Here is a 16,486-nt window from a genome sequence, read left to right as displayed (position 1 = left end):
ATCCTTTTCAGACAATTAGGAGTCGATTTAGCAATGTCCGTCTGTCTGTTTGGCTGGAGCGCACGATAACTCTCGGACGGTTTTATCCATTTGGTCTAAAATTTGGCTTTCGTATTTTTTTTTCAAACTTAGTTAAGTTCAAAGATGGGCCATATCGGTCCACACCCTCAGGTAACTTCCCCACAAAAGTTCAAATTTGTTCGCAAATATTATGCGCACTATAACTCACGAAGGGTTCATACTTTGTACATCGTAATACTTCTACCAGACATAGATTAAGTTAGAATATAGACTACATCAATCCACTCCTTCGGGTACCTCCTACACAAAATTTCGACAAAAAAAAACTGTTTAAGACCTCCTCTTGAATCTTTTTGATTTTTGTTGTAACAAGTTGTATTCGCTGCCCCCATTCCGACGGTACAAGTTTTTTCAGGGGCAAGTCCATACCTCCTGAGAAAATGACCCGACAACTAAAAAAACCGCTATGGCGCTATGTGTTGTGGATGGAGCGTGTGGTAGCTCTCAAAAGGTTAAACCGATTCGGTCCAAAATTTGGCAGTCGAAATATTTTGCCCAAACTTTAATCAAGTTCTAAAATGGACCTTATCGGTACACTCCTTTGCGTAAATGATGCGTACGATAACTCTCGAAAGCTGTGACCGATTTGGTCCATACTTTAGGCATCGTAATATTTCTACTAGACAAAGACAAAGGTTAGTATATGGAGTAGGTATGTCAACTCCTTCGGATACATCCCACACAAAATTTCGGAAAAGTGCAGGTTAGGATCTCCTCTCGAATAGTTTAGAATTTTCTTGCAACAGGTTGCGCTCAGGGCCCCTATTACGATGGTACAAGCTTTTTTAGTGGCATGTCCAAACTTCTTGAAAAAATGACCCAGAAGCTATAAAAAAACCCCCGACGGCCGGCATGTGTTGTTACTGGTGCACACGACAACTATTGAACCGTTTACTGAACTGCTTTGGTCATATCGTAATATTTCTTCGCATATTAGATGCAATTCGAAGATGGTGCTTATCGGTCCACGCCTTCAGGTACCAACAACAACAACATTGTTCCACAACATCCCATACGGGACAAGGGAGACTTCTCTCATATCAATGAGTGCACCCCGATTCATATTTAGCTCAATGATATGGGACCTACTGTTTATCGCCGAGTCCGAACGGCGTGTCCTAAGACACCACTTGTAGAGAAGTTTTTCAAGGCTGAAATACTCAGGAAAAGTCGCCAACATTACTGAGGGGTATTTTGCCACCGTTGAAAAATGTTTGGTGTTGCCTGGCCGGGGAATCGAACCACCGACCCTCTGCGTGCAAGGCGGGCGTGCATACCACTGCACCACGGTGGCACCCACGCCTTCAGGTACCTCCTCCACAAAAGTTCGAAAATATTATCTACAATGGTAAGCACAACATCTCATAAACCGAGCAACCGATTTGGTCCAAACTTTGGATACCGAAACATTTTGTCCAAACTTAGTTTATGTTCAAAAGTGGGCCCTATCGGACCACTCTTTGGGTACCACCCACACAAATGACCAACATTTTTGTTTAAGTCTAGTTGAGGATCATTTGGAAATTTTTACCAAAGGTACTCCTAGCGGTACTGTTTACAGCGATATTATATTTTCGTGGGCAAGTCCATTTTTCCTGATATAATGGTCCTATGGAGAGAAATTACTCCCAAAATAATACACACTTCCAAATTGGACTATATGGGTCCATTCCGTTAGGTACCTCCACCGCAAAACTTATGAGATTTTATGCTAATCCTTTGTCGGCAAGTCCATACACCCAAAATTCTGAAACCCTCATAATACTCTCTAAACTTTTTCTGTTGAATTTCACTATGATAATGATAGGCAACAAGATGCGACCCAAAAATGCGTAATTTTCAACAGCTTTGATGCTGTAGGATTTTGCGCAAAATGTGTGTTAAAATGTACACATTTTTAGTTGCGATTTTAGACAAAATTTTACGGAATTTTACGTACTTTTTTATGTAAATGTATGCAAAGTACATTTTGAATACAGAGAAAAAATTGTTTACTTTATATAAAAACATAACTTATTTCATTTATGTAATTAAAAATACTAATAAAAGCAAATATATATAAACTGTATATAAAATCTGGTTACATACTTCTAAACTTTAATTAAAATTATTTATGACACTAAAGACATTTTGCACTTTAATGTCCAACTTTTGTAAAAAATTTTAAGCACTTTGTAAAAATTTTTTATTGACTCTTTTATTTACTGTGATTTATTAAAAAACAATATCTTCACAATCTTTCGTCCGATTTGAACTAAGAACCGCGAGCAACTAACAGGCGTTTTTGAGTTTTGTTGTTCTTCTGCTTGATTAATACACATTTTTTGCTGTTATTTGTGTTTAATTTTAAGCACTTTCTGTTGAAATTACAGTCTCTGCAACACTTTATATTTTAAATTAAGCAGTTCGTGTTTAATTTCAAGCACAATTTGAATTTGTTTGAAACTACACATTTCCATAAATTGCCCTATAATTTGTTAATTATTACGCACCTCCTAAAAAATCACAGTCATTTTCAGTCAAATTTTCAACAAATAATGTTGAGTGTACATATGCTTTTTTTCGGAAATAGGAGTTTCAATTCACACAGACTGAGAGTATATCTCTGTGTCGACAAAGCCGACTGATACTTTTTACTTGTTAGTAGTTTTTGTGGACTTTGTTAAAACGCTATAATTTTATTCCCCATACTTAGTTCGGTCAATCACCGCACTGTGGATCGTAGTCCTTAATTTTTTTTCTATCAACCAAGTAAGTACTTATGCTTCGGAGTCATAAATTAGCCCGAGTAATATCAGCGTTATCTAGAGCTTTATTTTTGCTTGACAAGAGATGGCTTAATTTGTCTGTTCAAAATTATTCTTCTCCTAATTTCAGAACTCATGTTATTTGTCTAGGTATATGAAGTCATTGACTAAGTATTTAACCATTTTTAACAAGGACATCCGAAACAACAAGTCATATTTTTACCACTAAAATAAGTAGTTAATCGTTGCATACTAACTACTTATTTGTTAACTTTTAGTGGTCGAAAAAGAACTACATATTTCTGGCGACATGACCTTGTTCAAATAATGGGATATTACGGGCATTTGTAATGTGTTTTTTTGCTGGGTCAGCTTCAAGTTCAAGGACATATTGAGCGTCGTTAACTTTTTCATTTTTTTAGCAGGATGTTGAAAAGATCACATGAAAGAAAGTCTTTTTACCTGAAACCTCTTTGGTACTAAATTGTTCGGAGAGTTTCTTTGCTATTTAAACTTAGGTCCGGGTATTAGTTTACGGCAATACCAATTTCACCACTTTGAACTTATAAAGCAAGTGTCGATCTGAATCTCCTAAATAATTACTATTATGTTGCCGTAAGGTGAATATCTGTTCAATGGTGGTTTTTCTGGATCTATTGTCACATTTATATGGCCAAGTTATCTCACTGACCATTAGTCGTCTCCACAATATGTCGGATATAGTTTTATGGTCATTAGATGGTAGACTTTGGCCCTATAATTTTGAACGCAGTCTTATCATTTTTTGTGCACGGGGCATAGGATGTAAAGCATTCTACACGCTTTATCAGCGTTTTGACTTATTCGGCCACACAATTCTTCAGCTGGTTTATTGAACAAGACCATCTTTGGGAATCGAGCACACAATATTTGTCTGTCACCAGATTACTTTGCACGTCTCTGCGTGAGGAGGTGCCTGTTTTTTGTTTTACTCTTTTGATGAATTTACTTCTGAACATCTACACCATTTTCACATGTAATTCAAAGAATTTCAGTTGTAATTTGATTATTTCATTTGAAATTCGAAACATTTCACTTGTAATTTGGGAATTCCAATTGAATTTCTAATTATTTCATTTGTAATTTGAAAATTCCATTTGATATTCGAATTATTTCATTTGTAATTTGAATTTTTTCTTTTGTAGTTCGAATTTTTCCATTTGTAATTCGAATTTTTCTATTTGTAAATCGAATTTTTTCCTTTGGAATTTCAAATGAAGAAAATTCAAATTACAAATGGAACAATTCGAATTACAAATGAAATAATTCGAATTACAAAAAAAATATTCAAATTACAAATGAAATAATTCGAATATCAAATTAAATTCTCAAATTACAAATGAAATAAATCGAATTCCAAATGAAATTTTCAAATTACAAATGAAGTAATTCGAAATTCAATTGGAATTCTCAAATCACAAGTGAAATGTTTCGAATTACAACTGAAATTATTCGAATTACATGTGAAAATGGTGTAGATTTTTTTGCATTTCCGCTTTTCAATTTTCTTGTTCCTGTGAAAAATATGTTTCTCCTCTCTCTCCTTTTCCCCCATACCACTCTCGAGCACGACACTTTGCTTCTGAATACAGAGTAGCCCTATATACCGCATTTTTATCTTCAGGCGTGGTCATACCATGGGTTCCTTAGTAGAGAGATTTTGTAGATGTTTGGTTAACACTTTGTGACTGCGCTGGTATGTTGTCGAAAAAATGAGTAACGTCACGCTACAGTTACAGGTGCATGGGGTTAAGCTCGCGGTAGCCAAAGGTCAGTCACCGAAATTTATTTGTGTCAGCGACGTGAATAAGGATTCTTGGCTGATGGTATAGGGTTATACTGATCAGATTTATTCGGAGGTACAATTCAGCTCTAGACGATATATAAAGATGCGGCAACCTAATCACCGCATAGCTTCCGCTCGAACCCGAAAGCTGCTCCTTGTCCTTGAATGATTACAGTCGTCGAGGCTGGTGTTCTGCCTTGTATCGCTCCAGTTTTGTCTTCTTTTTCTCTCGTGGCACTCACGTCCCAACAGCCGTAGGTATTAAAGAAGATGGCGTGGAAATCTCACGTTCGTCGCTGCATAGTAGCAGTAGTACCTCGAGGCTTTCAAAAGCTTGCCGTATATACTGTTTCTCTCGGTAGAGGCTAATTGCGATAAACTTTCACCACACTGCTTGACAAACTCGCCTTCGTTGTTGCACTCTATAAGTGATCCGCTGCGGCTACGTATTTCTTGGTGTGCCACGGTATCCCTCGATGGTGGCTTATGGCAACTTATCTTCACCAGCGGTCGTGTTGTTTCGGAAGATGGTATGGGAAACTCACCTTTGATACTTCCACAATTTTGCCGCCAAGGCTATCAGTTGACTCGGTTGGCTCTTTCACTTGACTCACCAGGATCTTTTAATCGCTTTCAGCGTCACACACTGCTGTAATCCCTTCTTTGGGAAACTCACCTTCGATACTTCCGCAATTCTGACGGCAAGGTTATCGTTCACTTGATCCACCATGATCCTTAGTTTCACGCACTTAGAGGGACGCGCTTTTATTCGCTTCCACCGTCACACATTTTTGTAATCCCTGTTGAATGCTAGCCACTCCATTAGCGTTGTTCTGATGCATGATTTTTTTCATGGCGGAGTTGGTTTCGTAACGCAACATTCTAGAAGCCCTTTTGTTATTGTTGGCTTCTTACAGGTATTTCAGGCTGATTACTGCACGTATGTTGTTGCTACATGTTTATCCCCAATCAAGGTTTAAAGGCCTAAAGAACGCGTGTTGTAGTTGGAAACGAGATCCGACTATTTACATCACAAATTAAACAAGTGGGCAAGCTGAGTTGAGTGTAGCTGCTATTTGTTATCATAGCTTCTCGGTACTTTTAATCATGTACTTGCTTTTGCCGTATGTGCTACAGGTAGTGACCAATGTTTACTCCTCCCATCGATCCTGCATACCCACACTCAATTTGGTTTCTTGGTTTTGATTTGATGAGAGCCACGTGAAGCTTTGTCTATGAAGTAGCCTAAACTTCGTTCTACCATTTGTTTTACCGGACCCATCTTTTGAATCAACGCGATCGTATTTTTTTCGAAATTTCTTGCAGCGATCAACACGGGATCCGACGAGAAAACAACCATTTTTGACGCCAAGTGTTCATGCAAGGATGCCCCTATCTCACGGTATATAAAATGGCGATATTGCATTATCCGTTCACGCACGACTTAATTTTTTCTAGCACAACGGCCGTTTTTGGACGGCCCTTACGAACTTCGTCCTTTTGGCGAGTGTCGGTCACGATTGAATTCATTAAACAAGTTTTTCATAGTGCTCTAGAATAGTCCTTTATCGAGAAACAAATATTTAATTTAATCGATGCACTCTTGCCGTGATTATCCAGGTCGAATTTTGTGTTTCATTTTTTTGCAAAGTGATTTTTTCAAGTCTAAAAACTGTCAAAATTAAAAAAAAAAAATTAAATGACGCCTGGCGACATTGCGTGTTGCCTAGGCCGCAAACTTTTCTAGTTCCCTTCGTATTAAGTTTGTTTTTGTCCGTTTTGTAACACATCAAAATAATCATTTGCGACACTATCAAATATACATTAGGGTTATGACTTTTTTACAACCTTATATCCCTGTATCATAGCGTGGTGAGGTTTGCCATAAGATTACATAAAATCATAATTATAAGGTGATTCGGTGAAAAAACCTCACGCACAAAATGATTTTAAAATTTTAATTTATCAAAATTATGGACAATTTTTTGAAGTCACTGTAAGCAGATATACAATTGAAAATAAACTTTAGGGTCACATGAGATAATTAAACTGACATAACATTTATTTCTCACTAATCTTCTTCAATTCTGAGAATCGTAAAAATGTCGTAAACGCTTTTATTAAAAGATATAATTTTTTAACAAAAAATTTAAAATTTGTTCAAAGTGGTTTGTGCATGACCTTTTTCAATATTTGAAATAAATAAACATTATTATAGTTATTATTAGGCTTATATTTATTCATTTTTTTCATTTCATACATTTTTTCAAAAAATTATATTTTTAAAATCGATTTGTGCGTGAACTTTTTTTATATTTCAATGAAATAAACGATAGCGTAGTGATTATTAGGCAAAAGTTCATTCATCCCTGCTACAGGAAATCATTTTTGAGAAAAAATGTCAAAAAGTCATTACCCTAGTATACATATATATTCGGTAACATTTTTTTCTGGCGCAAGTCAATACTTCTTGAGATATTAGCCTAAAAGCTCCATGGAACCCTGACGGCACCAACCAAAATGGCGAATCCGCAAAATAATTCTCGCAGGGTGTTTGTGATTGATGACGTTGTACATCGTATTTTTTCATCCAGTCATGTATCAGGTTGGAATATGGACTATATCGTTCCACTCCTTCGGGTACCTCCGACATAAAATTCGGAAAAAGTGAAGTTTAAGAGATCGTCTCGCATCGTTTTTATTCTCTTTTCAGGAAATTGTTCTAGCTGCCTCATTTACAAAGGTGCACATGTTTTCGGGAGTAAGTCAATACTTCTTGAGATAACGGCCCAAAAGCTCCAAAACCCTGCCGGCGTACACTAAAATGGCTATTGTGCAAGATAACTTTGAAACTTTTTCAAAAATGTCTTCCAAACTTAGTTTAATCTAATTTAGTATTTCGAGTCCTTTATCAAAGTGTTTGGTCTATGTCAATGATTTGGTATTGGCCCTCGTTACGGTACCTACAGATTTTAAGGCAAGCTCATGTTACAAAAGCAATCTTTTTTTTGGTCAGTGGCTGAGGGTATATCACTGTCAGCACAGCTGACTGATACTTTCTTACTTGTTTTTTTTTTCATTTGTTTCTTCTAAGAGCTCCTAAAATATATCTTTCATTGTCCTTGTCTTTTTTCGGACGCAGAGAAGACCGATGTTGGAGAATTCAGCGTTTATGAGAATTGCCGCTAAGACTTTTTAACGTCTCACTAACTACAAACCCACAGTCTTTCCTCTCATATTAGCTCTCTATTCGTTAACGTCAACGGCAGCTTCCCATGTGACGCCACGGAGAGGCCAGTGAGGCGAAAGAGGAATCAAGATAAATAATGGAATTTGGCATGGAATTATTGCGTGTATCTCTCCAGCAACATTTTTGGAGCTACATGATACGGATAACACATTACAAAATAATGTAATGGTTAACGATGGCACTATTTCTGTTTTGGCTCCCACTACAAACCAAGAGTTGTGGGCAATGATATGAATAGTTCTTAAGGTACATGTAGGTATTTAACCACTCCTAATGTTCGTAAGCGTGGCCATAGAGTAAGTACTTCTTTGTCGTCCTCCTCTATAATATAATTGCAATCATTACCAGGTCTTGTTTTTTTTTCGATTTTTTGGGGTTTATGCGATATGAGGCTTATATTGTCCCTAAAATTTTGGGTTTCAAGGAGAAGATCCAAACCAATTCCCCCTTCTTTTCGACGATTTTGGACATGATTTTTTTATGTATAGCGGATAAAGAGGTCCCACTGAACAGTATATACACTATTGAACCGAAGATTTAAAATTCTAAAGTTTGAGGTGTGACATACACTTTCTTTTGCATAGTGCGTTTAAAGGCCATGATTTATTTGAATGTCTCATTTCTTCTTTCTTCGCAAAATGTCGTATTCGTGATAAGTATGTTTTGTAGCATAAAGCATATAATACATAGTGCGCTTTTTAAAATATATTTGTAAAAGTGTTAGTAGTTATGTTTTGTTGTTGTTGTTATTGCTGTAACCAAAACTCTAGTCATTCGTGCAGACTAATAATTAGTTAGTGGTGTGATTGAGCATTCAAAATCATAAGCGATTCAAGTAAGAACAAATATTGAAATTGGTTATACCCAAAATTGAAGCGCCTTGATCTCGTGCGGCTCCCGTTAAGCTTTGAACACGTTGCAACAGACTTTCACGCGATTTAGCCGGACTGGTTGGGGCGCTAACACCACGAGGCGGGGCAGCTGTGGCCGTTGGATTGGTAGCTGTTGTCTTGCCAAAACTTAACGAGAAGTCAGGTGCATTGCCCGTTGGCTGTGGCGGTATATTGGCGGTGCCCGGTGCCGGTGGTGGTGGCATGTTAGGTGGGCCACCAGACGAAACCGCTGTTGGTGGTTTCGTTGGTTGTTCCTGGATGGGACGCGCTGCCGGTGGCAAATCATTTGGATCGATATCATCAGCCTCGGAAGATAAATCTCCCGAGCTGAATCTGTACGTGTGTGGATATGTGTAAGTGTAGAATTTGGAAGTTCCGTTAAATTGTGTTGATTGTGTGTGATGGAAAAAGTGTGGTTTTCGATCATATAATACCAATTAAGGGGAACAAGAGATATAAAAAAAAGTGTAGAAGAATACAAAAAAGAGGAAGAAGAGAGAACAAAGAGAGCCAAACCATATGAAATTTTAAATTAGTACAACTTTGTTGCTGTCTGGGGGGACGTAGATTCTTTTAAACGTTTTTACCTTCTCTTCAGGAAATTAACATTGGAAGTAAAACTGCTCTTGAACGATGAGAAATTCAGGGTGCCGGTTTTAGTTTCCTTCTGGGGGGATTTAATTGGGGGGAAACATAATTTATATTTTTTCGTTGATTAAACAAACGATGTGTTAAAATGACAATTTAACAAAAATCGTTTGTTTTTATTTTTTAGGGGATGCATTGAAGAATCACAAAAAAATAAACAAATTCGCACAGTTTTAAAATCAGAGAGAGAGAGAGAGGGGAGAGATAGAATTTGTTTGAAAAAAAAATATTTTTGGTTAGAATTGTTATATTTTTTTTTAATTTTTGTATAACATTTAAAGCGTTTTGTTTTTGTAATCACAAAAAACATAAAAACTGGAAGACAAAACACAATACAAAATCCAAAATAAAAAATAAAGAAAAACTAAAGTTTTGTTTTCTAAAAGAAAAAGGTGCATTATTTGTCATTCTAATCATAGATAGCTAAGTTAGTCGATAGATTTTTTTCATTTCCTTGTTTGTTTTTTCTTTTTTTCTTCTTTTGCATACTTCAAATGAAAATTCACACCAGCAAAGATGGTAAAAAACATTAAAATTCGATTCCGTTTCAAGTCGGTTTTACAATACCCCAGAAAATTTTCCTGAGAAAAAATATGGGGGTATTTTGCGGAATCGGTTTAAAATTTCATATGCTTAGGATTCCCATACGTTGTGATTAGTAGATTTATTTTTTAATAAGAGAAATATACAGTTGTAGTTATAAAAACACACATAGAAAAAATATCCTGTCGTTTGCATGTTGACGTGTGTGTGTAAATATTTTTTTGTCTATTTTAAATTACACAAATACATACACACTTATATAAATAAACACACACTCACATATAGAATTACAGATGCTTATGATGGAAAGAAAAATGAAAACAAAATACTTAACCTATATAGCCGCCAAAAACATAACTATGGTTGGTTGGTAGAGTGACAAAAAGAAATTATGGAGAAATGGAATCTTGGAAAGATGAGCATTGTGATGATAAATGAACTCGTATTTCAAGAAAGCGTAACAAAATCCTTTGGTTTTCGGGAATGACATTTAGCTTAAATAATTTCTTTTTTGGACATGTTGTTTTGTTTCTTTGCCAGAATAATTTTGTAATAATTCTTGTTAAAAGGCCAAATAAAAAAATGGAGTAAATAGAGTCATTAGGCTTGATGGAGTTTGGCAAAGACAGTGAAAGTTGAAACTGTTTATGAAAATGGAAGGATTGTGGAGAGTTTTATATATGACTCCTTGCGTAGAACAATCATTTACGAAGAGAAATTTGCAAAATATTATGTGGATTGAACAGCGAATAAACCTACATAAGAGTCATTGACATTTTTGTTGGATCCCTATCGGTTAAATGGTACAAAAAAACAACTAAAAAAGTATCAGCTAACTTTGCTGACAGAGATCTACCTTCAGCCTATATGAATGTAAACTCTCATCTACGGGCAGATCGAATGTATTAGGATATTTTCAGAATTTTGTGGCCCTTTCTGGTCATTTGAGCTTGCCGACAAAAATGTGGATTATGATTACAATTCAAAAGTGTAACGGTGGAGGTACTTAAAGGAATTTACCGACTTGGTCCATTATGGATATGGATCTTATTTTGGGAGTCATATCTTTTCGATAGATACCGCGCCCACTAGTCATTTCAGTGAGTCATCGTATAACTTTTGGACCAGCATGACCGGAAGAATGGACATGTACACGGAAAACATAATATCGCTGTAAACAGGATCATAACGAACAGCATCTGTACACATTTCCAAAGAATCTTCTAACTGCACTTGGACACAAATTTTTAACTTTTGTCATTTTAGTGACATTTTTTAAATATTGGGGGGAAGTACCGAAAGTTGCGGACTGGTATTGCCCATCTTCGAACTGAAACTAAGTTTGGACAAAATATGACGAAGGCCAAGTTTTGGAACAAATCAGTTCGAGAGTTATCGTGCTCTCCAGCCACTAGGCGCCATAGGTGTTTTTTAAACATATCCGGCTGTTTTCTCAACAAGTATGGAACCGCGCCTGAGAAACGTTTACCGTCGTAATTTAGACAGTGGATGCAACTTGCTGCAACAAAAATGATTCGAGAGCAGGTCTTAAAGTGAACTTATCCTCAATTTTGTGTGGGAGAAATCCGAAGGAGTGGACAAATAAAGTCCATATTCGAACCTGATCCATATCTGGATGGGTAAAGAATGGACCAGATCGGTCACTCCCATCAAGAGTTACCGTTCGTAAAATGTTTCCGAACATTTTTGAACTGTTGTGGGGAGGTACCTGAAGGATTGGGCCGATATGGCATATCTTCAAACTTAAACTAAGTTTTGGCAAAATAACACGGTGTCATAAGGGGTTTTTCCACCTTTCAGTCTATTTTCTCATAAAGTATGGCCTTTTCCTGATTAAACTTGTACCGTCGTATAGGGGACAGTGAATACGAGTTGTTAAAACAAAAATCAAAGCGATTCGAGAACTTTACTGAATTTTTCCGAAATTTTGTGTGGGAGGTACCCAAAGGAGTGGAGCGTTCAGTCCATATTAGAACCTCATCTAAATCTGGTAGAAATTTCACAATGTGCAAAGTATGGAGGGTGACGCAGGGGATGGAAGATACCAAGGAACAGTCCTGACCGGTTTTAACATGGCGAAGCCCAGGATTTATCTTGGTCCCTCTTTCATCTCAAGTGGACACTGACCTCCCCGTGGTGTCACCTGGGGAACTGTCTTTAACACCCGTTAAAGGTAGTGAGCTAACATGTGCCACGCGTTCACCCATAAGAACGTTAAAAACTTGGGTTTGGGCGTCGGGTTAGTAACCCTCCCCTAGAAAAAACAGCCTACTATAAAAAAACGAAAGAAAAGTAAAACAAACCTCTCTAAAGTTGACGAACCCCGCAAACGTTTTAAGGACCATGATCTGCGAATCTGCACCTGGAATGTTCGCACTCTTTATAGAGAAGGTGCAGTCTTCGCATTGGCAGACGTACTTGAAAAGTACAAGGTAGGGATAGGTAATGGAAAGCAATAATCGGAAGAATGGACATGTACACGGAAAACATAATATCGCTGTAAACAGGATCATAACGAACAGCATCTGTACACATTTCCAAAGAATCTTCTAACTGCACTTGGACACAAATTTTTAACTTTTGTCATTTTAGTGACATTTTTTAAATATTGGGGGGAAGTACCGAAAGTTGCGGACTGGTATTGCCCATCTTCGAACTGAAACTAAGTTTGGACAAAATATGACGAAGGCCAAGTTTTGGAACAAATCAGTTCGAGAGTTATCGTGCTCTCCAGCCACTAGGCGCCATAGGTGTTTTTTAAACATATCCGGCTGTTTTCTCAACAAGTATGGAACCGCGCCTGAGAAACGTTTACCGTCGTAATTTAGACAGTGGATGCAACTTGCTGCAACAAAAATGATTCGAGAGCAGGTCTTAAAGTGAACTTATCCTCAATTTTGTGTGGGAGAAATCCGAAGGAGTGGACAAATAAAGTCCATATTCGAACCTGATCCATATCTGGATGGGTAAAGAATGGACCAGATCGGTCACTCCCATCAAGAGTTACCGTTCGTAAAATGTTTCCGAACATTTTTGAACTGTTGTGGGGAGGTACCTGAAGGATTGGGCCGATATGGCATATCTTCAAACTTAAACTAAGTTTTGGCAAAATAACACGGTGTCATAAGGGGTTTTTCCACCTTTCAGTCTATTTTCTCATAAAGTATGGCCTTTTCCTGATTAAACTTGTACCGTCGTATAGGGGACAGTGAATACGAGTTGTTAAAACAAAAATCAAAGCGATTCGAGAACTTTACTGAATTTTTCCGAAATTTTGTGTGGGAGGTACCCAAAGGAGTGGAGCGTTCAGTCCATATTAGAACCTCATCTAAATCTGGTAGAAATTTCACAATGTGCAAAGTATGGAGGGTGACGCAGGGGATGGAAGATACCAAGGAACAGTCCTGACCGGTTTTAACATGGCGAAGCCCAGGATTTATCTTGGTCCCTCTTTCATCTCAAGTGGACACTGACCTCCCCGTGGTGTCACCTGGGGAACTGTCTTTAACACCCGTTAAAGGTAGTGAGCTAACATGTGCCACGCGTTCACCCATAAGAACGTTAAAAACTTGGGTTTGGGCGTCGGGTTAGTAACCCTCCCCTAGAAAAAACAGCCTACTATAAAAAAACGAAAGAAAAGTAAAACAAACCTCTCTAAAGTTGACGAACCCCGCAAACGTTTTAAGGACCATGATCTGCGAATCTGCACCTGGAATGTTCGCACTCTTTATAGAGAAGGTGCAGTCTTCGCATTGGCAGACGTACTTGAAAAGTACAAGGTAGGGATAGGTAATGGAAAGCAATAATCGATTTTTCGACTTTTCGATTTTGGTCTAAAACTAAAAATAAGATTATTCGCTCTTGCGATTATTTCAGTTGTCTTAAAACTCGACTTTCGACTTTGTCATAACCGCAGAAAATCGATTATTCGTCGACCGCCAAAAGTGTAAAACCACCAAGTCAACAATCTACGGTCAAACTCGAAAATCGATCATAGGGTAATCGATTATGCGATTTTCCCTCCAGACAAAAGTAGACTACGATTTTTAGACTTTTGACAGCAAAAAGTCGATTAATCGATTAACCGAAAGCCGACTTACATACTTAGCTATGATGAACCCGCTAAAAAGGCGTATATATACGGACCGCTTGGTGGTGCACGCAGAATTGGCAGGCCAAGGAATAGATGGCGCAAACCAGTGGATGATGAGATGAAAAGGCGCGGTATTCCAGAGTGCGAAGCAACAAATAGAGAGAAATGGAGATCTTTTCTTAGTTCGGCATATGGAACAAATGTTCTGTAATGGGCCAGCTAAGTAAGTAAGTAAAGTATGGACCAAATCGGTTACTCCCTCCAAGAGTGAAAACCATTATTTCGATGAGGCACATTTTGCCCGAAAGTGAAAGTGTATGTAGAAAAAATGCTGAGTGTGTAGCCAGTAAGGAAAGCGTTAAACGTTTTCAATATAATTTGGCGAAATTTTTCTAGACCAAATTGTGTTTCATTTTCGAAATTTCTTCAAATATATGAAATCGGCCGAAAAAGGAAGTAAAAAAAGGAACAGAGTTTGTGTTTGGTGCACCAAATGCATGAAATCGGGCGAACATATATATGGGAGATATATCCAAATCTAAACCGATTTCAGCATAATTTGGCACACTTATTTCTAATCCGAATTCGGTGACATTTTCCAAGTTCCAACTATATTGGACTGAATTTGCGTGGTTGGTACAGCAAATACCTCAAATCGGGCGAACATATGTATATATGGGAGCTATATCCAAATCTGAACCGATTTTTACCAAAATCAATAGGGTTCTTCATATGGCTAAAAAAATAATCTTCCCCAATTTTTAGCTAAATCGGACAATAAATGCGACCTGTACTTTGATCACAAAAATACATGGACAGATGGACGGACATACATAAATCGACTCAGAAAGTGATTCTATGTATATGCCCAAAAGAAACTATGGGTCTATCACGTTTCCTTTTGCATATTACATGCAAATGCACAAAGACATAAAGCACCTTATCACAATGTGGTGTAGGGTACAATAATACTAAAATAAATATGCCAAATCAACCTAGAAATGCCTAGAGCGGGCCCAATATTATGATTCTGATTAGCTTAGCCTTTTTAAGGAGCTACCCCCAGCCGTGCAGTCCAAAACCCATTTTTTATTTTTTCCACGAAAACTTCTTTAACAGAAGTTCAAAAATATTCACTAAAATGTAAGCTCGAAATCTATTAAACGTAGCAACCGATTTGTACCAAACTTTGGTGATCGTAATATTTTGTCCAAACATAGGTTAAGTTGAAAATGAGCCATTCTTAGGATACCTCCCTCACACTTTTGGGTGCAGTTTAAGGTCTGTTCGAGTATCCTTTGGAAACTTTTACAGAGGGTACTTCTTGTGGTTCGGGTGACGTAGGGGATACCAAGCAACGGCTGACAGGCTTAAACATGACAACTCCCATGACTTATCTTGGTAACTCTCTCATCTTAAGTGGACATTGACCTATCCGTGGTGTTACCTGGGGAGCTGTCTTTAACACCCGTAAAAGATAGTGAGCTTACATATGCCGCTCATTCCCCATAAGAACCATAAAACTGGGTTTGGTATTAAAATTATTCTAGGCGATTTTATTGCCCAAAAATGAAAAGGAGAATGTCTGGCCCAACAGTTGGGAAATTCAGTCTGCATAGTGAAAGACCTGACAATGGAATGAGGCTAATAGACTTCGCGGCGGCTAAAATCATTGTAACAGTACCAGATTTAAACATCTCGGCATTCATATGGGCACCTGGCTATCTCCAGACCAGACAAACAGGAGTGTTGTGTTCCTACCGAAGAGAAAAATGCCACAATAAGGGCGATTCAGCACTCAGGAGCAACGAGTAGCCCACAAGAGAAGCATCGGGCGAAAAGAGATGGGAGAAACTACTTTTTCGCATAAAAAAATCAGAAATGGAAAAGCGGTAGTGTGAAATGAATCGAGATGTATAGAAGCCACAATGAAGTTCTAAAATTTTAGCAAAGAGTGAAACATCAAACTGATGTTTTTGGTACTGGCAACGGATGCATGTATGTATATGGTGTGCTCAGGATATGGAAAGAGCCTTTTTCCAAACAGTTGGTATCCAACACTAGCGAATACGGCAAAGACTACATAGATCCAAACCCAGAAGAAGGTATTGAATGTATATAAGATGAGTCAAGATGAGGCAAAGACAGCAATAAAGCGACTGAAAAATAATAAAGTGGTAGGATGAGATTGATTTAAAACCGATTGCGATAAGGTGTATACATCAGCTAGTTAGCACTATCTGGCAGGACGAATTATTTGAACGTGAGCATCCTACGGCTATACAACAACACCAGTATAGTTAAATGTATCGAGATACAAAGATTGCATAAGAATGAGGGATGATGAACCCACTAAAACTGCGTATAAATACGGGCCACATGCGG

At 37.7% G+C, this 16,486-nt stretch overlaps 1 protein-coding gene across 1 annotated transcript in view; it reads right to left on the bottom strand.

The window, feature by feature from the left end:
• Positions 1–16,486, bottom strand: part of Syn (synapsin) — a 135,770-nt gene that overhangs the window by 93,766 nt on the left and 25,518 nt on the right. The window contains 2 exon segments of the mRNA XM_073961373.1: positions 8,768–9,129; positions 9,384–9,463. Coding sequence (XP_073817474.1) covers positions 8,768–8,999 — 232 coding nt within the window. The 5' untranslated portion in view covers positions 9,000–9,129; positions 9,384–9,463.

The sequence above is a fragment of the Musca autumnalis genome, unplaced genomic scaffold, assembly GCF_047663935.1.
Source record: "Musca autumnalis isolate F117 unplaced genomic scaffold, ASM4766393v1 scaffold_1, whole genome shotgun sequence".
Taxonomy (NCBI): Eukaryota; Metazoa; Arthropoda; class Insecta; order Diptera; family Muscidae; genus Musca; species Musca autumnalis.
Note: the sequence above shows the minus strand (reverse complement) of the source record. Positions and strands in the feature narration are given on the sequence as shown.